A 22618-nucleotide genomic window follows, 5' to 3' on the forward strand; every position below is an offset into this window, starting at 1 on the left:
TTACGTAACTTACGCATTTAGTCTGTCTGCAATTCATTGCCAAGCCAACTCCCTGTACTGCGAGTAAGCGAACACGGGAGTCAAGAAACAGGAAGTGGGTTAGTAGGCAGAATGCTAAATGCCAAGAGCTACTACAGTAGATCCCATAGCTGGGGTTTGATCCATGATACACAGTCCGTACCTGGGGATTTCGATGCTAAACACCAGGTAACATGACCACTAACATCAAATCAACACTCTTATTGATTAGTAAGGCAGTAACATCATTTATTTTAATTCACTGTTTAATATTTCAGTGTTTCTATTTAAAGTTTTTTCCACGGTGTTTAACTGTGTGTTTTTAAGATTAGGGGCAGCGTGTGGCTCAGTGGGCTAAGCCTGTGTGCCTGTAATCAGAAGGTTGCCGGTTCACACCCAGCCTCAGCTCATCTGCAGGTCCTTGAGCAAGACCCTTAACCCCCAGCTCCCTGGGCGCCCCAACAGGTGACCGCCCTTCATGGACAGCTTACTCTGCAAAGAGCAGGTTGGTGGAGGTGTAAAGACAAGCTTCCCCACAGGGAACAATAAACTATCTATTACTATTAAATGAGAATATATATATCAATTCACACAAAATAAAAACTAAAAACCCTGCAGACCAATACATGGACAAAGCTGCAGATGATGTAAGAGTCATGACTATTTTGATTTAAACTGTGTGTGTGTGTGTCTGTCTGAGTGTTTCTGTGTTTGAGTGCGTGTATGTCTGTGTGTTCCAAAAAAAATGAAGCGACAAACACACAAAGTACACAGTTTCATTGGCCTCTTAAAGGCCCATTCTACTCCAGTGAAATTAGAGTAATTACGGGCATCAGTTGATAAGTGCAGCCTGGAGAATCCAATCATAGTGCAGCCTTTAAAAATGCTGCATGTACGAGGTGCAGAGATGGCCCATCTCAGCTAGCAGATAGCAGGCAGAACACAGACAGATGCAGCCTTTCTCCTTGTGGAATCATTATCTTAATTAATTATTACATTAATCAGCACAGTCACCCTGCCTCCTGACCCTGATTATGCAAACGTACTGCAGAGTGCCTGTAAGGAGAACACATCGCCCCCAACAGGCCGCTATCTTATTCCGGTTCTCCTCCACCCATCCGACAGCTTCTCCATCCCCCGTGCAGCTTCTCCACCCTCCGCGCAGCTTCTCTATCCCCCGTGCAGCTTCTCCACCCTCCGTGCAGCTTCTCTATCCCCCGTGCAGCTTCTCCACCTTCCCCGCAGCTTCTCTGTCCCCCGTGCAGCTTCTCCACCTTCCCCGCAGCTTCTCTGTCCCCCGTGCAGCTTCTCCACCTTCCCCGCAGCTTCTCTGTCCCCCGTGCAGCTTCTCCACCTTCCCCGCAGCTTCTCCATCCCCTGTGCAGCTTCTCCACCCTCCGCGCAGCTTCTCTATCCCCCGTGCAGCTTCTCCACCTTCCCCGCAGCTTCTCTATCCCCCGTGCAGCCTCTCTACCTTCCCCGCAGCTTCTCCATCCCCTGTGCAGCTTTTCCATCCTTCTCCTCCTATACCCTCCCCAGGCTCTGCTGACTCTGGAACAAGCACCATCTCTACAATCTCCAGTTTATTCCCATTAATATTTCAATCTGGTAGTATGACATCGTTGCGTGTTGTCAAGGAGACCTGAACTGTCCGTCCCCCCTGCGTGAAGTTGTTACGGATGTTACCGCGGCACACGTATCGCCAGAGTGACGGAAAGGCACACCAGGCTAGGTGGATTTGTCAAAGCCTGCTACCGGGGGAGAAAGCGCACCTGTATTCTGGCCGCATTGTTCACGGCCAGTGGCCCCTGGTTCATACCTGAAACATCAAGCGTCTAACGCACAATAAATGCCTGATGAGGTAATTAGCAGCAGGACCGACTGAGGCATGGGGGGGACACGTTAGAACAGGCCTAGCCGCTGCGACCCGTTCAGTAAGGGCACAGAAATACCGGCGCGGGGGACGGACAGTTCACGTCTCCTTGACAACACGCAACGATGTCATACTACCAGCATAATGTCTCATTATCAGGGCCGGCCGGGCTGCTGAGCAGCTGTGAGGCGTTAGCAGTCAGCCTTTAGATTCTCTGCATTTTTAGCTGTATTTATTGGTGCTCTGTAGCGACACCTTCTGGTGAATCGCACCCGGCCCTTAATGACCCTTCACTCCACAAAAAGGCATGGCCACCTCCTTCTGGGGAGGGGAAGGTGAGCCCAGTCCCTCCCACCCCCCACCTCGCAAACACCTCCCCACCCCACACCCCACCTCACTGTAGTCCATGGCTTTTTACATCCACACGCAGCGACACCGAGTCACAGGTCTCAGGATACTTTAATTCCTGTGCGACCCCCCCACCCCCCCAACGTGTTGAATGGGATCTTCCTGCACCAGACACCCCCCCACCCCCCGCCTCGTCCATGTGCCAAACGCAGCAACTGGGCTAATTAAAATCTAATACAGTTAGTACGATAAATTAGCGTAAGAGACGCCAAGAGGCAGTGTTGATTTTACAAACGGTTAATCTTAACGAGGCTTATGGAAGGGGTCGACCGCGGAGGGGAGGGGGGTTCGAGGGAAGCTGTAAATCCGGGCCCCTCTCCCGCCATGGATGGTGCCAGCTAAGTTCAGATTTAATTAAAGCGAGCGGTAATAAGCGGCCTTCCACCAACGCACGCAAGAGCGCGGCTGGGTGTAAATCAAATCTTCTGGATTGCTGAGCTGGGATCAGACCCCCTTCGCGTAATCTCCTGTCCTCATGACGACAGTAATCTTGGATTTGGAGTGAATGCGGCGCAGCAAAGCTCTGAGTCAGAAAATGAAGAGCAGAGAAGCACTTGCTCCCGCCATCAGGGAGCGCCCTGTCGCTCCGAGCGGCGGCTCATCTTCAGTTTGCCACACACCTCGACTCTTATAGCACGGCAGCCACTTCCTCAGATGATGATCGATGCCAATTCCTCTGAGACCAAACGGCACGGTGACACGTGGGACTTACGTCAGACACATGGCACGGCTCACAACTCCCTCAACTGGCTGCTAACCAGCACCGCCAAGCTCTGGAGATCTTTGAATACACCAAATCAATTGGGCACGTGGTGATGTATGTACGTTCAGTCACAAAAGGACCATGGGTACGAGGCGCGTAACCAATCTGATCACACTGTACTAAGCACACCATGCTAACCACACAGTACTAACCATGCCATACTGATCACACCACATCAATCACACCATGCTAACCACACAGTACTAACCATGCCACACTAATCACACCATTCTAATCACACCGCACTGATTACACTAATGACACTACATTGGACCTTTATGGGGAAAGAGGAATTAGTAAAATATGAGGGGAGATATAAATTTTAATTAAGCATCAGGAGACCAGGTATTACGGTGGAACTGTTGCTGACCTCACGCTCACTGTTGCTCTGCTACGCGACCTCACCCCAAACCCACCACTGACTCCCACATCTGTCATCTGACTGCATGGACAGACACACAACCAGAAGGGTCTGACCACAAGCCCTGCCACTAAAATATTTAGGTATTTTTGCATCTTGTTTGGCACCCGGGTTGGGGGCAAGTTTCTCTGGGATCCCATCGGTGTTACGAGCAAAAAATTGATTTTGGCCCCTAGGAGGCATTTTAAACATGTCTGTCAGCAAAGCCGCAAAAGCTCTAGGAAGACTGACTTTCTTCCAGCTTCCAGAGGGATGGAGTATATAACGGCAGGTCACATTTTTCACGTTTGGTTTCAGTGTGAATATCCCACATGTTGCTTAACGCTGTCTCCACACACAGGGTGTTAAGCCACTTCTCTAGCTGTCCCTGTGCCCACTTTGGTTGCAAATGAGCAGGATGAGCTGACGGTCCAAATGCCCTGCCCCTCCGCCGATCATCAGCCCTCCTGGGGCTTCCTGGCTATGGCTTTCCCCTGAGCCGTGACTCGCTGTGACTCGCTTGCCAGAGTGCCTCCTTAGTTAGGAGCCAGAGGCGGGAGAACACAGCAATTGAGTCAGTGCCTCTGCTTCAACGTGTCTCAAGCATTTTGTTTTGTCTTGCTGGGTGCCTGTTAGTTGATCCCAAATAAAGGGTCATGCATAAATGATCACCCTCAGGCGGCAGCGTGGCGTGTTTGCGGGGAGACAGACGGGGAGCCGCCTTCCCCGAGACCCTCACTGCAGCTTCTTCATGCTGCTTCACTATGCTTTATATTTATGGTTGTTCAGGGTCAAAAACTTTGTAAAACTATGATGACAACAAATGTATAATGACATGAAAAACATGGTAATGCATGCAAATATATGCACATCATATAAATGACTTCAAATAGGGGTCGGTCTATAGCAATTATAAAACACACAGATACATTACAAAAACGGGCCAGTATGGAGACGGGTGCGGATTGCTTGTCAGGGAGTTAACACTTCCTGGATATCAGGGGGGGTCAGTTCATTCATCCAGATGTATGCAGAACATGGAACCACAGGGCTGCTTCTACAGATAACAGCGGCGACCTGATGCGTACTGCAGTTCCTGTGAACCTGAAGTTCCTGTGAACCCGAAGTTCCTGTGAACCCGAAGTACATGTGCCGGTGCAGCATGGGGTAGATTCGGAGCTAGAATCCCGCGGTACGGAGCCGCCATCAGCCCAATCGCAGCGCTAGCTGGCATCTCTGCTAATCCATCAAATATGTACAAAGTCACCAGAAAAAAACAACCCTGCAAACACACATAAATACCCGTGACCTATTTAAATGTTGTCTATTGTGACCTATTTATTACCCCTTAATGCTACTGAACTCTGCATATTTGTTGTTCCTAACTGTATATAACCTGTCAGAATGACTTAATGAAGCCCGGGCTGTTCCCCTGGTTACCGCCATGTGATTCCTGCCTGGCACAGACGTTTGGCCTGTGAATGACACAGGATCACGGTTCAGGCGGGAAAGTCTCCGCGTTAAACGATGAGGCTTTTTAAACGACCCTTCAAGACTCCAGACCAGCCCTCACCCCCCCCCCCCCCCCGAGAGAGATTAGGACCACCAGATTGTACTTATTAAACCAGCACGGAGGGGGGAGCTGAAGGCGGTAACATCAGAGCTCGCCGCTAGATGCATGTGTGAGCCGGAATATCGGGCCGATGGGGGAGGGGCAGCGGTGACCTCGCTCTCACCTGGCCGGCACTGGCACGCTGCCTCCCCGCCGCCGCTCACCATGCAGGTGGAGTTATACTGGCAGGGGGGCTGCTGGGGGTCACAGGGGTTGTGAGGCAGCTGGCAGAGGGCGCCGGCGTACTGTGGGGGGCAGACGCAGGAGAAGCCGCCCGGCGTAGTCGACTCCACGCACGCTCCGCCATTCTGGCACTGCACCAAATCATACTCTGGCAGGTGCACTGAGCAGTCTGGCCCGGTCCATCCCAGGCTGCAGCTGCAGCTGTGTCAGGGAAACAGAGGCGCTGGGGATTAGCTCTGCAAGCACACACGGGAATGGAGAATCAGAACCAGGCAGGGACCCAGCTGACTGGCCGAGATGGGGGCGAGTGGGCGGAGTCAGTGAGGCAGAGCCCTCCCCCCCCCCCCCCCAGCAGACACCTGCACACATAACACACAGGCTTCCAGAAAACCACATACCCCCTGCAGCATGCCTGGATGTGATCTCGGCACAGCCGTCCCCCCACCCAGCAGACACCTGCACACATTCCACAGGAGCTTCCAGAGAACCACATACCCCCCGCAGCATGCCTGGATGTGATCTCGGCACAGCCGTCCCCCCGAGTTTACTGGGTTAACGGGTTAACTGCGCTCCTGGGTCATCGGGTACAAAATGGCAGATGGCGAGGTGCAAGACGGGGGCTGTTAGAGGTGCCTTCAGGGATCTAGCTGTCCACACGGGGGCAGTACCAGCCCGGCACTGCAGCCCGGCACTGCAGCCCAGCACTGCAGCTCGGCACTGCAGCCCGGCACTGCTGTTCAGTAAGACGGCGACTCTGGACACCCCCACATCCCCATCACTAGAAAGGGGCACCTCAGATAAATCAGAGCCTAGCTCTTCACAGCATGACTTCCAAAGATTTGCCGTGACTCATATTGACACACAGTGACCTGCCATGACTTTCAGTAATTTGCTATGACTCCTTGTGGCACCACATAACTCAAATGTAATTTTCAGCGACTGGCTATAATTCCCTATGACTCGTTTGCTTTGTGGTGACTCCCTGGGACTTGCAGAGAATCCTTGTGACACCCTGTGACTCACCATGCCTTCCTGCGACTCTCCTAATTTGTGGTGGCTCCCTCTAATTCGTCTGCCTTGTGGTAACTCCCTGGGACTCACAGTGACTCCTTGTGACTTTCCATAATTCCCTGGGACTCTCTGTAACTTGCCTGCCTTGTGGTGTCTGCCTGGCACTCGCCATGACTTCTTGTGAAGCTTTGTGACTCTCCTGCCTTGTGGTGACTGCCTGTGACTCACCAGCCTTGTGGTGACTCCCTAGTAGTTGCAATGACTCCCTGTGACTCGCCTGCCTTGTGGTGATCGCCTGCGACTCGCCATGACACCCTGTAACTTGCCTGCCCTGTGATGACTCCCTGTGACTCGTGTGACCCCCAGTAACTCTCCTATTTTGTGGTAACTGCCTGTAAGTTGCCTCCCTTGTGGTGACTCCCTTTGACTCGCCTGCCTAGTGGCATCTCTCTGGCCCTCGCCACGACACCTTGTGATTCCCTGTGACTCGTGCGTCTTTTCTCACCACGCTGTGGCCGGTTTGGCCCCTGTCAGCTGTTACCTGTAGCCGGTGGGCAGGCTGACACAGGCAGCGCCGTTCATGCAGGGCTGCGATTCACACTCGTCTGTCTCCCTGTGGCACAGTGGTCCCGCCCAGCCAGGCTGGCAAAGGCACCGGTGGCCCTGTGCAGAGGCAACAACGACAATTACTAAAAACAAACATGATGAAGATGAAGGATGTCACCTCAGCAGGACAAGTCACACAGACACTGGTGTCAGTCATAACGATGTCATGACAACAGGCATCCGCAAACATCCCTGTCTGTTGGTGACGCCCCAAGGTAGTGATGGCATTCGTCTCCGTCTTTTCCGCAGAGCGTCACAGTCGCCCTCGTCTTCATGAAGAAGCTGAACACGGGGATGTGAACCTTCTGCTTCTGCGCTGAATCACCATTATTTACTACGCTGTGCTATCTGCACATCCCCATGCCCAGTGCAGTGAACCTTCTGCTTCTGCGCTGAATCACCATTATTTACTACGCTGTGCTATCTGCACATCCCCATGCCCAGTGCAGTGAACCTTCCGCTTCTGCGCTGAATCACCATTATTTACTACGCTGTGCTATCTCACATCCCCATTCCCAGTGCATGCCATTCATTACTTACCTTCTGTACGGTCCTGCCTCTCACTGCACTGTTCTGTCCTATTGTTCCCTCACAACTGTGACACAAGAATGTCACTGTGTTCTTGACATAAAACAGGCAGACATACAGGAAGACAGACAGGCAGACAGACAGGAAGATAGACAGACAGACAGACAGGAAGGCAGACAGACAGGAAGATAGACAGACAGACAGGAAGACAGACAGAGACAGACAGACAGGAAGATAGACAGGAAGATAGACAGACAGACAGACAGGAAGACAGACAGACAGGAAGATAGACAGGAAGACAGACAGACAGACAGGAAGATAGACAGACATACAGGAAGATAGACAGACAGACTGACAGAAAGATAGACAGACAGACTGACAGGAAGATAGACAGGCAGACAGACAGGAAGACAGACAGACAGACATAAATTCCCCTGGAAGAGAAGAATAAGTGGCCGGGTGCAGTTCTGAAGTGAGCGAATGGGGGGCTGTTTTCAGAGACTGGCTTCGGTTTAAAGGTCACTTTGGGAAATTTAAAAAACACCCCAATCCTCCAGGGACCCCATCACGTACATTACACCCTCCCCCCATGAGCAGCGCCGCTGGGAAGAACGAGAAGCAGGATAAGCGGGATATACGGACACGTGGAAATGCAGCCGCTCTGATTTGGCGTGAGACAGAGCCGGCCGTGTTTATAAAAATAGGAACAGACTTCGCTTGGAACATTTCGGGGGGGGGAAATGTCACAGCCATCAGAAAGAGGCTGGCTTTAGATCCTGTCTGCATTTTTACAATAGCAGGACCACAAAGGGCTTAAATTCACAGCCCTGTCTCCAAAGCCATCTCTTAAAAACTACATCAGAGATCAGGACAGCGAAGTGTCCCACGGCCGTCAGACTGCGTTTGCTTAGCTGTCTCCTGAGCTCGGGACGGGGGGCAAGGGTTTAGCACGGTCCCCTCTTAAGGTCGTGACCCCTCCCGCTTGCATCCATCAGTCTTACTCTGATGAGAGGACAGCAGTTTGACTTTGCTAATGTGATTCTCCACTGCAGGCACCATGGAAGCAGAAGAAAACATAAAGAAGTCTTCTGGTAAATTAGACGTCCCAGACTGCCCATCTCTGGCTTGAGGGGACCTTAATCTCATTCCGGCTGCTAAGCCACCTGCAGGGGGGGACTGCGATTCTCCTGTTAGCTTTGGCTGGGGGAGTGAATACAGGGAAAAGTCAACAGCGAACAAAAAACAGGGGGTAACATATGAGAGGCGTGGAACGTGACCCCAGGACACCCCGGACACTTCTCCTGGTGCCCGGAGTGCTGGACACCCCGTTCTCATCACTCCTTCCCACGTGGAGCCCCGTTATGCCACGGCCCACCGTAACCATTGGTTCAACGGCAGCAGCAAGGAAAGCGTAACCTTGAAAAGATCAGAATTTCCATCATAAGCTGTGACACGGGGCGAAATTATTGATGGAAGGGGAATATTCCATCATCCTCCTTTCATCTTCCGGCTCAGTGCCATCAATACTTCATCAAGACGAGGTGTGGGATAAGGAGGGCTGCAGACCAGGCAGGCAGAGTGGCACAGGCACAGGGAGGCACTGCGTGAAAACCTGGAGTGTGACACCATTCTGAACAGGCACCTCACAGACGGCCCACTCAGACTCCCGCCGAGGACCCACCTGAGGCGCTAGGCCCCCTGCAAACATGATCCTTGGCATTTTGCTTGACCGCATTTTTTCTGACAAGCAGCAGATTAAAAAAATAACTTTCATCAACTGAGGGTTTTCAACCAACAGACGCTGACGGAGGTGGACACGCCCCCCAGAGCGGTGAAGCGGGCGAGCGGCGCTGACGGAGGTGGACACGCCCCCCAGAGCGGTGAAGCGGGCGAGCGGCGCTGACGGCCAGAGTGACGGTGCCAGCACTTCGTAGCGGGAGGCGCTCACAGCGGGACGGCTTTATACTGCCGGCCCCTCATCTGCTCCTGCAGAAGAGGTCAGCAGGCAGAGCATGACCTGAGCAGCATGACGGGGGGGGGGCAGATTGGCTGTCACATTCAGCCCCATCTACTGACGCAGGATGGGTGGGACAGGGACCTCGGGAGAAGTGTGAGATGGCGGGGGGTGTTTGATGGGCTTCAGAGACGGACACAGTGTGAAGCACAGAAACACATAGACAGACACACGCAGACATACACAGACAAGCACATATACACACAGCATACAGACACACGCAGACATACACAGACAAGCACATATACACACAGCATACAGACACACGCAGACATACACAGACAAGCACATATACACACAGCATACAGACACACGCAGACATACACAGACAAGCACATATACACACAGCATACAGACACACGCAGAGATACACAGACAAGCACATATACACACAGCATACAGACACACGCAGACATACACAGACAAGCACATATACACACAGCATACAGACACACGCAGAGATACACAGACAAGCACATATACACACAGCATACAGACACACGCAGACATACACAGACAAGCACATATACACACAGCATACAGACACATGCAGAGACACACAGACAAGCACAGAAACACATAGACAGACACACGCAGACATACACAGACAAGCACATATACACACCGCATACAGACACACGCAGACATACACATATACACACAGCATACAGACACACGCAGAGATACACAGACAAGCACATATACACACAGCATACAGACACACAAGCACTTACACATACATAATAGGAAAGCCCTGCCCCAGCCTCCGCAGGCATTATGCTGCCTGCTCGCAGGAGAATGTTACAGAGACACATCAATGAATCATGCGTAACAGGCAGGACTGGATCTGGGGCACGGACCCTCTGCCAGGTGGTGTTTGTGTACGGAAAGGCAGCTGTGTGTGACCAATGACCAGGAAACGGAGCATAACGATAAAGGACTCAAATCTGCTACACGCTGACGCTAACCCCCCCCCCCCCAATTCAGCCCACACAGACACATGCTGGTCAGGTGACTGTCAGTCCCCCAGCCTTGTGGCTAACGTAGTGCCTGAACACCCTGTGCTTATTATCTTGACACAGCACGATCTCCATCTTCAATAAATTTGACTCTTCTGGAGTCCTACAGATGTACATGTCTCATTTAAAAGTCATTAAATCCATAGTTTTCATCTTCAAAACATTTTTTACTGGAAACAATGTTTTGGAAAAGAGTAAAGTGGATACTTTTAATAACACAGAGGGAGTATCACAAACTGTTATCTTTCGTGTTTTTTTACTCATTTTTTCATTTTATTGCCTTGTCATGAATAAAAACTAGTAACATTCATTCCACGCATATAACCTGTTACATGTCCTTGTCATCAGCACATGAGCCATGGATGATTCTTGCTTAATGATTAACTTCGCATGCAGATAAGACTTTGCTTTCATTCCATTTTTAAACGTGACCTTTGCAAGAGGAACCAGTGAAAGTTCACAGGTGAAAACGCAGCGCCTCTCCCAGCTGATATAACGCTCTCCTGGGTACGATTACAAATATAATGCCCTTTAAACAGGCGTGTGGCTGAAAGGAACGACTAGAGGGGAGAATTATTCTTCTAAGCGCAGCGTGTCACTTTGTGTAGATGCTGAAGCTGAGCAATGAACATTTTTGGTCAGACAGTTCTGGGAACAACTGGGGGCCTTGGTCAGGGGCCCAAGGGTGACATCACTCTGTTGGCCCTGGGGATTGATCACAGGCACCCATCACTCTGAGCCACACATGGCTCCCCATAGTAACATAAGAGTGGTAGGGCACCCATGCACCTTCTCCGTTACTTAAAGACGAAAAGTGAGGAGAGAGCAGAGAGAGAGAGGAGGAGAGACTGAGTGAACAGAGAGGAAAGCAGAGGAAACGGAGGAGTGTGTAGCAGTAGACGTCCCAGTCACTCAGGTGTGGCATGTGCCTCCTGTTCACATGCAGCCAGCTCCCACGCATGCTTACTGAGCGGAGGTCCCGGCGAATCGAGCTGTTCTCATGCGTGTGGCCGCCGCAGCCACCCGTGGTGCATTCACACTGCAGCGCAGCAAAGCCAGGCTCGCGGACGCAGTGAAATCCATCTACGTCTGAAAAAAAGAGCAAAACCATTTGCTAAATTAGCCCTTAAACCCCATCACCTGTCAGCCGACGCCGCCCCGCTGTGCGTAATTCCCCCAGAAGGGAGCCTTCCAGCAGCAGCCCGCATTCCCTGCTCGAGTGTGCGCCGTGCGGCCGTTCCTGAACGCACACCGGGCAGCCGCTGTTATCCGTGACACAAACGAATCGGCGCGTGGCATCAGGATGCCGAGTCACAATGTCACCAAGCAGGAGTCACTTATGAATCCCATCAAGACACATTTGCTGAGGATGTTTCGCATTTCGGGCCAGACGGTCGCCGAAGAAGACTGTGTCGCTCTGAGAGGGCAGCACCCAAATCGGGCTTTTATTGGAACAAACGCACTCAGGGCGGGGGCCTCGGTCAGAGTGTTCCATTCTTTTCAGGAATTAAGAGTGAAAATAACACTCTGAAGAGCAGAGAACACAGTCGCAGCACTGTAATGCGCAGCTGAACGGAGAGGTGCTGGGGGGTGAGATGCCCCCCCGAATCACTGCGCAGTGATTAAACACAGCAGCAGTGTTAACTGCCACTCACACCACACATGCGCAGGCCCCCCTGACGGTCGAACGTCACCACACTGAATAGAAAACAAGCAGCTTCCTTATCCAGGAGATGCTGAAGCAGCATGTTCTGCTAACCAGCCAGCTAGTTATGATCTTTGACTCTACTGCTTAGATATTTATTGAGTATTTGGGGCCCCAAAGTGACTTTCTGAGTGTGGCCCCGGAAACAGCAAACCTACCTGGACTAACCACAGCCAGTCGACGAATGCCAGGATGCTGAAGCCCCCATCTTTCATTTTCTTGCGCAATTCCAAATGGAGAATAAGATAGTGCTCCATCCATTGCTGAATTGGCTCTTTATTCAAAAGTTACCAACACTGCAGCGCTCTTCCCCCCCCCCCAAGCTAATCACGCGCCTTAGCCGAGCTTTAATCATTAATGATGCAAAGAGAGGTGCATCGCTTTTTAGAATGAGGTACACAGGCAGGCAGAGACAGCCGTAATTGTGCTTCATACAGGAAGTGAATTTATGACGTCGTGAGTGAGGGTCCCTGGGTCCTTCATTATCCCTAAGATTTACCGCCTAATCTGTCCTGTCACTCTGTCTCGGCCGCGTGTCGCTGCTGTTACTCTCATTAAATGCCCCGGCACTGCAGCGGCACAGCCATTAGTCATAGCTGCCATCGCCACAGTGATACGCAGAGACTCTCCCTGGCGCCCCATGGACGGGTGGCAGAACCCCGGCCCACGGGATCTGTCTGAGTGGGGGAGGGGGTCGCAGAGCATGGCCGTGATTGGCCGAGGGGTGGAGAGCCGGCATAATAGGGAAGCTGACTTTGCACACCTCTCCACACTAATCCCGACATCAGAGGGAGTCGGGCGGCAGATGCTGGTAAATCTGTGCCGTTCGGGCCGAGTCCCAGTGGACACTTGGTGACAGGCGATGAACTCTCTGGGCATCTCTCGTTTCAGGAGAGGCCAAGGCACCCCCTGTTTGGGGTGGGCGTCTCGTTACTATGCGGTGGGCAAATGAGTGGCTCATTTCAGGGTGGTCTCTCGAAGCAGGGCTTCACAGCAGAACTTCATGTTTTCATCCACCACCTTCACTTCCCTAACTGGCGAGTCACTAAATGATTAATTCTGTGCTGGGGTGCACAGGAAAGATCCCCCTGCTTTGCTCACAGAGCAGGAATGGCGAGCAGAGCCCTTGACCGCATTAACTCTGTAATTTATCATCCATTATTGAAATGATGGTGTGGCACTGATGGTCAATTGGTCCTCATGGAGGTAGCTGCAGATGAGGCACGCTTCCGATCTCCACACGAAGAGGAGTGACTCCTGTTAGCTGTGAACCACAAAGGAGAAACAGGGAAACTCTTCCTGACTCATTTTCCAGAAGTTTCTCTCTACATGGGGGGGAGTGGGCACAGTCAGGACCCTCCAGGCAGGAATGCTGCATTCTCACACAGCTGGAGTTACCAGCTCAGGCCTGTGGGGGGGGGGCTGCAGATGGGAGGTCCTCTTTCTGGCTGCTGCGGCTGCGGCTCCCCACCCTGAAACTCACCACCCAACGACATGTTAAACATCTGTAAACAGATTATCTCTGTACAGGCGGAGTGCAAAAAAGCTCTGTGATCAGAGGCTTTGGGAAAGAAGAGCGATTTAAGCTCTCCTGGGAACCGCAGTCAGTCATTAAAACCATCACTGGGTCACAGCTCAAGGTGCATTATGGTAAAAATGCTTAAGAAAAGACCCCCCCCCCCATCATCATGAAAGACAGGTTTCCATCAGGGAGCGTTAGGCCCTTTAGACGTGCTCACGGGACCTGAGGGGCTGCCCACCCATCTACCATCACTGGCCCAAATCAGATCCATAAAATACAACTCAATTGAATAGCGCCAACAGCATCGGGTCTGTTTCAGTTGGCGGGACGAAGATCTGACCCTTGCTTTACAGTGCCCCCTCCTTCCCCCCCCCGGACGCCCTTGAGCCTGAACCCCGGTGCCCTCACATGCCGCGAGACGCGTAGCAGCTTGGAAGAGTTCGGAACGGCGATGCCGATTAGCGGTGGGCTTCTGCAGGGCAATGTCGGGAAATGAAGACGCGCTAATGTTTCTGGGCCGCCGAGATGAGTTCAGACAGGTGAAAGGAATGCTTTGTGAAGTTAATGAACTCCCCCCGCCCCTCCCCCAGTGTTCATTACCTGTAAATGGAGCCACACACTGGCAGGTGTAATTACCCGGCTGGCCAACGCAAGCGGCACCGTTCTGGCAGGGGGATGATACACACTCGTCAACGTCCGCCATGCAGGCCATGCCTGTTAAAGAGAGGGGGAGGGGGGTCAGAGCGGCAGGTGGGGGGCATGGCATGGGGGTGGGTCAAGTGAAGGCAAAAAAACATCACAAATAATCAGGGAGATCTGAGCTCAGAGAAGTGGAACATAGGCCGGTCACCCCCAGCGATGCCAGAGATCATGCCGATCCGTGCGTCCCGAGGCACACAGGAACAAGGAGAGCAGTGGCTGTCCCATGGCACCCTGCCCCATCATCCCCCCCCACCGGCAGACACACTCATAGCCGCTGATGAGGTCAATTCGCCGCCTTTGTACAGACAGCGAGATGAGTGACATTCATCTGTGGCGATTTCATGACAGCTGCCCGTGGACTGTGGAGCCCAGAATACAAGACTTCATGGAAATTCCCATGGCAAACAATTACAGGGAAGGTGCCCCAGCGATGTATAGGGGCGGGGGTGTAGGGAATTTCAGCAGCAGCGATCTGTCAAGCCTCCGAGGAGAACGTGCGTGCTAATAAAAATAAATAAATGTTATGTGGTGCCGAGCGGGGACACCGGCGCGATCTGGTGCCCAAAATTCTCAATTTCCCTGTCAATTTGCCACAAAATGAATAACTAAGAAATGAGTGACAGAGAAATAAGGGAGTGTGTGCGATCCTGGCCGGCGGGAATACCCCCCCCCCCCCCCCCCCGCTCCACGGGAATTGTGAAAGAGAAACTGCTACGGGAAAGAGGAGCATGACTGGCACGGCGGTGGCGTGGGGAGAAGAGACAGGCAGGTAGGGGGCAACTAGGGGCAGCTGGTGGGTGTTGATCGGATCCTCATGGGGAAACAAGAACACATAGCCAGCTCTGCCTGAAGCTGAGAGCCACCATCCTCTAGCATCTGCAGATCCTCGTCCTGCAGAAGGCCACTCCTCCTCACAGCAGATTCCATCCACTTAAAACTGAGAAGCTCCAATAACCTCAGATATTTAAGCGACTATCAATCAAGAAAAAGTTACTCGAGAAGAATTTACGCTGAAGATATTAATATGGACTATAATAAACCAACTGTCCCAACACTGAGCAAGAGAGGAGTGCGGGACAGGAGTGAACAGCGTAATGAGAAGCAGGTCGCAGCAAAGCGAGCCTCCGCTGATCGTGAATTAATAAAGAGCCATCTGGTTGTCAGTCTGAAGGCGCACGAATGCACCAGTGCTTAAGCACACCGCAGCACTACACGCTGATTCACGGGGCCTGGGTGACAGACAGCCCACACAGCGTCACGTTCTTACGAGGGGAAGAGCGACCTTCCTCACGCCACGGCAGGGCCCGTTCTTACGGGGAGAAGAGCGACCTTCCTCACGAACTTCAGTGGAGCTGCCGGATTAGGCCTTTTCCCAACAGAGCAACTTGTTTGTATCACTGTTGTACTGCTTTGGATTTTTAATGTCGAAGAAGTTTACACATTCAAGAAAAAAAGCATATACCGTTACAATGCAAAGTCTCTTTGGTCAATACCCAGGGAAGGATCACAAACACTTTTTTACTAGGAGTGTGTTGTTGGAGAGATCTGTAAATTTTAAGGTAGTATTCTATTACCTATGCGTGTTTATAGACAGAGAGAGAGACAGACAGACACACACACACGCATGCACATGTGTCAAGGGGCCTGTTTGCCTGCAGTTCCAGACAGAGGCAACGGAAGTCATTCAGCACATCAACACACAGCACCCCCTTGTGGCAGGGCAAACTGAGACACTCGTCGACTTTAATCTCACAGTTTTCAGCTGCAAAGGATGGAAGGTTCTCACCTCATCTGGAATCTGCTGCCAGATGGCTCATAGGGGGTGCATACAACCAGCTCACGTCGAATCACCTCTGTTTACTGACACAAAGCAGGTGAAAAGGAACAGACAAAAAGCCCTTTTCTTTGGGGGGAGCTGATGTCAGAGGAGTGAGCCAGGGGTGTAACGAAACAGCTCCTGGGAGTAAACAAGCTCTTCACAATGGTGGACTGATACAATAGGACACGTACACCCACCCGCCACATCCAGGCAGAGGTGGCAGGAGACAATGCGGCCGGGAACTCACTGACGAATCCCGGCGCACAGAAACACTCATAGCCATTCAGAGAGTCCGCAGCCTCCAGCTCCACAGGGCTCGCCCATACAGTCGTCCCCGCAAACGCAGCCTCCAGCTCCACAGGCCTGTCCGCACAGTCGTCCCCGCAAACGCAGCCTCCAGCTCCACAGGGCTCGTCCGCACAGTCGTCCCCACTAACGCGGCCTCCAGCTCCACAGGGCTCGCCCGCACAGTCGTCCCCGCAAACGCAGCCTCCAGCTCCACAGGGCTCGTCCGCACAGTCGTCCCCACTAACGCGGCCTCCAGCTCCACAGGGCTCGTCCGCACAGTCGTCCCCGCAAACGCAGCCTCCAGCTCCACAGGGCTCGCCCGCACAGTCGTCCCCACTAACGCGGCCTCCAGCTCCACAGGGCTTGCCCGCTCAGTCATCCCCGCAAACGCTCGCAGATCCACAAGGCTCGCCTGCACAGTCGTCTGCGGAAGCCTCACAGACCCAGCCTGTTAATCCTGTGTGATAGCGACACTGATTTCGCATATTTTTTTGTGTTTGTCTACAATAAATCAAGGTGATACTGGAGTACTTTAAGCAATTTCCTCAGGATAATGAAAGTGTATCTAAAAGTACTCACTGATCTATTTGGCCTATTTGGGTATAAGGATCAGACTTCAGTGTCTAGCAGACATGTTCTTATCGCCCAAACCTTCATGGGACACCCACATGTCGAGACCTGGGGTGCTGCAGGCTGCCCATGCAATGGCTTATGGGTATCAGGCTGCCCCGCATGCGTTTTGGCCACTCCAAGGCAGCCTACAGTGCCCCTACTAATGCAGTCACACACTAGACTTAGCGTCGGCTAATGCAGCCACACACCTGGGTTAGCGACCGCTAATGGAACCACACACTAGGGTTAGCGACGGCTAATGCAGCCACACACCTGGGTTAGCGACCGCTAATGGAACCACACACTAGGGTTAGCCTCATTGCTAAAAAGGCTCACTCTGGCAGCCTGTGAGTGGCGCTGTTTCATGTACAGATGGAGCACTGCCTGGGGGACAAACTTCCGTTATGAAAGTGAAGAACACAGTTTGCAGAAGACAAATGTTGACCTCTGCCAGGCACACAAATGCTGGAAATCAGTGGAAAATCCCACTCTGTCCTGGATGATCTGGTTGCTTGTGTATATATATATATATATATATCTTATTGATTAGAACAATAACAGTTAGTGCTTGTCTTCTTCAGCCCCTTTTATCCTAGAGAGGGGGGTGTTCTCTCTATTCAGTGTCATGGCTGGACTGCCTTCTGATTGAGCTACTTCCAAGAGCGATTGGGGGTAAAAGGTCTTGCTCGAGGCCCCAACGATGCTATCGCTCTGCCAACCCTGAGATTCATACCGGTGACCTTCTGATAACAGGCACAGCATCCTACACCACAGAGCCTCAAATCTGCACTGTTTAGCCACATTTGCCCCAAAGTGGCCGTATGAACCGGCGGTGCAGGGAATGCTGGGATACTCTGTCCTCCAGATACACTCGGAACCCAGGGGAGAAAGCGATTTCCCGAAATCAAATGGAAACATAATATCAGCATTAAACTAATGTCTTGTTGAGTACAGCACGCCGGTATAAATGAAGGTATTTAAGATTCTGATTTAGCTGCTGCTTAATATTAATATTAATGTTCAGCTGTGTACCGAGTTCATTCCTCACGATGACTAATGGATATTAATCAGCACATCAATATGCAATCCGGCAGATCACATAATGGTTAGATTTGCAAGTCTTTTACTGGAAAACCCGTGACGCGCTGGCAGGATGGCGAATCTCCAATGAAATCTGACGAGAAGATCATCTTCGCTTCCTCTGAAGAGGAGAGTCCAGAATGACTCTGATGGAGAGGATCAAGCACTGACTGAAGCAAATCCCCGAGAAGTGACCACGCTCCGAACACGCTCCGAGCACGCTCCGAACACGCTCCGAGCACGCACTGCATCGGGGGCCTCCCACCCCACATTGCTGCAGCCCGTCACGTGGGGGTGTGTGGGGATGCATCGCATTGTGATGAGGGCCGTGATTCTGCTCTCCTCCCCTGGATGTTTCCATCCTCCTGGAGATGCACCAGCATTAGCACGCCGGTGTCACTCCGGCCGAGAGTGAGGCTGCTCCCTGCCATGGCCGAGCCAAACACAACACGCCATTTCCCTAAACGCACATGGACCGCCACCCCGAGGGAGAGCAAACTGAGCAGATAGCGGCAGGGCATCTGATACAAGCTGTCTAGGTGGATCCACCCACCCCCCCGGCAGACAGGAGGTCCAAGAGCATGGCTACAGCTGACACTGAGCACTGGTGATGTGGAGGAATCACACGCTCACACGTGTCACCTTTAGATCACTCCTCACACCCTAAGCCATGCTGTAGTCCCTTTATACTACATACTGTATATAACCCCAAATTACAGCCTTCAGGGACATTTGATAAGCCTCCTTATTACACACTTATCGACTCAAATTCATATTTGCAGAAAATGGACTCTGCCGGTAAGGCAGATGGGGAGTGATATTTTTGGTTTATTAGTTCATTTAAATGTAGATTCGGTTGTTTGTGTGCCGGTTTGTCTGGTCCCTGAAGCTGCCGTGAGCTCATCACAGGGGCTTTGGCGTGCTCGTCTGTGAGGTGAGGACGGCCATCACACGTGCTGGGGGGGGGGGGTTATGAGCCGTGTGCATAGAGCGATAAGGCTCCCCGCCAATGAATGCCACGCGAGACATGCAATTAAAACAATTTCGTGTACACTTGTAAAAGCAGGAGCTATTAAGGCCCCTGACTTGTGGCCCTGTGCCCCATTCTGTCCATGATTAACAAAACGAGCTCGGAGACATATTATTATTGTAACTTTATAAATAAAAATAACAAGCGGTTTTGAGAAATACATTCGAATTTTATGCACAAAAACACACTCAATTTAAATTACCTGCAAATCCTGAAAGACATGAACCCATAACCTGTGACGAGGCTGGTGTGGGGGGAATCATTTCTGCAGCTGTGGTGGTTGTGATTAATTTCACAGGTCACCCCCCCAAGACCTCGGTTAGCAAGGGGGGGGGGCAATCATCCGCATGTAGGAACACTGATTCCCTGCGCATTTCAATCAAATTAAAATCAAAGCTGCCTCATTTCACATGAAGCGACTCACAGAGACTCTAAGGTTATGTCCCTCTGAAGATCACGCACACGCAGTGATGCAGCCTGAAATGCAGTGCGGGCGCAGTGAGGCATGACCGAGCCGGTGTCTCCCATTAATGCCCAGCTCTCCCTGCTCAGCATACAGAAAGAGATCTCCCTTTATAAATTTCTGTCCATGATGTATTTCCACGTACATGCTCTCTCTACAGCAAATTATTTGGTCGCATCGGCTCGTTCCAATTCCGGTTCAGATGATAGTTTAACACCATGGAGCCCGATGCTGACATTTAACGTCCCCGTGAAGGTCCTCCGCGGCACAGCCATTAGCACTGGTGCGGGGCTGGGCCAGGTCGGGGGAGGGGGCCGAATAATGGGGTGACCATCAACATCATCACCACGCCACAAATTCCCATCATCCTTCAAACTGACCATGGAGCCAATTTGGCCTGCTCCCCATGCCATAAAGGGCGGCAATCATCTCCCCCTCGTTAATAATGCATAACGGCCCCCGTCCGCAATCAGGCTTTAATCAGGATCGTGTCTCACAGGCATGAGATCGGGGTGACTGGGGAATTATTGCCGAAATTGCAGAGAAGCATTTTCCCCCGACCTCATGATATAAATGACACGTGAAGACTCGTGTTAATTAATTGCTTAAATATTTGGCCGACTAACAGGAAAAACAGGACGAGAGGCAGTGGACAGACAAACCATGGTAAATATAAAAAGCGAGGAAGCGTGAGAGCCTGAGGTGATTCACGCTGCGTGATGCCGTAAACACCCTCTATATGGCATATTTACCGCGTGCTGCGACTCGATCTTAGTCCTGCTGAATAACTAGCACGCTGCGATCTGCAGAACAAGCAGGGGGGCCCTGCTACTCACTGTTTTTACAGTTTAGCATCCTCTGGGGGAGTTTCAGCAAAGTGCAAAGGCAGGTGAGCAGGGATGCCGTACAAGTCTAATCACCTTTCACCAGGTTCCCAAAAGCAAGTTTAAAGATAGATCTAACACACCCAAGTGTGTCTCCGCACCCATGATGAAAGGCACCCCTGCATGGGTGATGGAGAAAGCCCTAGAAATAGAAATATATATAGATAGAATACTAACTAGATTGTAAGATTCACATAAGAGGAGTTTAACTAACAGTGTATATGCACAGAATTTTTCCCTTTCAGGTAATGATGACGAGGATACATTTAATAAAAAATGAGCAAAAAAATAAATCTTTTTGGGGATTCTGCCTTCCATAGCTACGTATAGTGTAGGCTGAAGGCAGACTCAGAACCGAGAGCAGGTAAGGTTTGGTATGCTTCACAGGACGAGGATATGGGGACAGAACCAGGAGCAGGTAACGGGATGGGGGTACAGAACCAGAACCAGGAGCAGGTAACGGGATGGGGGGACAGAACCAAAACCAGGAGCAGGTAACGGGATGGGGGGACAGAACCAGAACCAGGAGCAGGTAACGGGATGGGGGGACAGAACCAGAACCAGGAGCAGGTAACGGGATGGGGGGACAGAACCAGGAGCAGGTAACAGGCCGGGGGGAGCTAGCAAAGAAAGTATTAACATACACATCAACAGAGAACCAGAGTCAAGCTTGTTAAGGCCTCACAAAACCAGGTAGGGGGGAGGGGGGTGTTAAATTTATTGCTACGGTCAGTATAATGACTCAGCAAATTAAGATTTCATATTCAAATGCTGCTGTGTTGGGGTTATCAGTCAGGAAGCTTCTGCAATAAATACAGGCCTAATATAGTGGATTACTCCATTACGATTAGCCTGATTATTACAACCAAATGGCTGCAGGCAGAGGGCGCCCAAAGCCAGCGCTCCCATTGGTCAGCCATATGGCCCAGCCTCTTCCCAGAGAAACACACCTATATTCAGTCCCTGCACCCCACGAACTTGCTGCACACTCATCTCGACACCGTGCCAGAAGATCAGGTCAGTAAATAAGCTGGATGATTTGTGATGAAGATCCAACCTTGACTTGACCTATAATTGTTCCTCAGGCTTCCTATCACAGCATGCTGCACATCGCCCCCTGCTGGACTTCAGCCTGCCTTCCTCGCTGCCTATGACAGGGAGACACTGTGCCCATTAAATATTACATGCCCAAACCCACTTTCCAGCTGTCGAATAGGACAAGTGCCCAGTCGGACGGGTTCCTCGGATATTTTTCTGAGAATAACTCACTGTATCGGCCAGGAATGCTCTCCTCCTGTGAGGAAGCGGCCGGCGCAATACTCAGGGCACAAGAGCAGCACACGGGCTGACAGTGATCAATGGCTCCCCTCACTGGCGCCGGAACCGGCCCGGCCTGCTGGAAAGCTAGCGCCCGTTACCATGCCTTTTGCGGTGAGCAGAAGCGGAGGGGAAACGCCCCCCCACCCCACAGAGTGAGGGTTTCCTGGGAGACGGCTTCATCACACGACGTCCTGGTGACAGGGAGGCAGGAATGCTAGTAGTTTATATATAGTGCATATGAATATACTGGCCCTATACCCGCTCTCTGTAGTTACCTACAGTTAGTATGCAGGCCCTATACCCGCTCTCTGTAGTTACCTACAGTTAGTATGCAGGCCCTATACCCGCTCTCTGTAGTTACCTACAGTTAGTATGCAGGCCCTATACCCGCTCTCTGTAGTTACATACAGTTAGTATGCAGGCCCTATACCCGCTCTCTGTAGTTACATACAGTTAGTATGCAGGCCCTATACCCGCTCTCTGTAGTTACCTACAGTTAGTATGCAGGCCCTATACCCGCTCTCTGTAGTTACATACAGTTAGTATGCAGGCCCTATACCCGCTCCCTGTAGTTACCTACAGTTAGTATGCAGGCCCTATACCCGCTCTCTGTAGTTACCTACAGTTAGTATGCAGGCCCTATACCCGCTCTCTGTAGTTACCTACAGTTAGTATGCAGGCCCTATACCCGCTCTCTGTAGTTACCTACAGTTAGTATACTGGCCCTATACCCACTCTCTGTAGTTACATACAGTTAG

General features: G+C 51.6%; 1 protein-coding gene across 1 annotated transcript in view; it reads right to left on the reverse strand.

The window, feature by feature from the left end:
• The window catches only part of eys (eyes shut homolog), a 150671-nt gene that overhangs the window by 105850 nt on the left and 22203 nt on the right, over nt 1-22618 (reverse strand). The window contains exons 5-8 of the mRNA XM_023844746.2: nt 14263-14376; nt 11403-11524; nt 6810-6931; nt 5199-5458 (exon numbers count right to left, since the gene is read on the reverse strand). Coding sequence (XP_023700514.2) covers nt 5199-5458; nt 6810-6931; nt 11403-11524; nt 14263-14376 — 618 coding nt within the window. The remainder of the gene's footprint in view (nt 1-5198; nt 5459-6809; nt 6932-11402; nt 11525-14262; nt 14377-22618) is intronic.

Source organism: Paramormyrops kingsleyae, chromosome 3 (assembly GCF_048594095.1).
Source record: "Paramormyrops kingsleyae isolate MSU_618 chromosome 3, PKINGS_0.4, whole genome shotgun sequence".
In the NCBI taxonomy this organism is placed as follows: domain Eukaryota; kingdom Metazoa; phylum Chordata; class Actinopteri; order Osteoglossiformes; family Mormyridae; genus Paramormyrops; species Paramormyrops kingsleyae.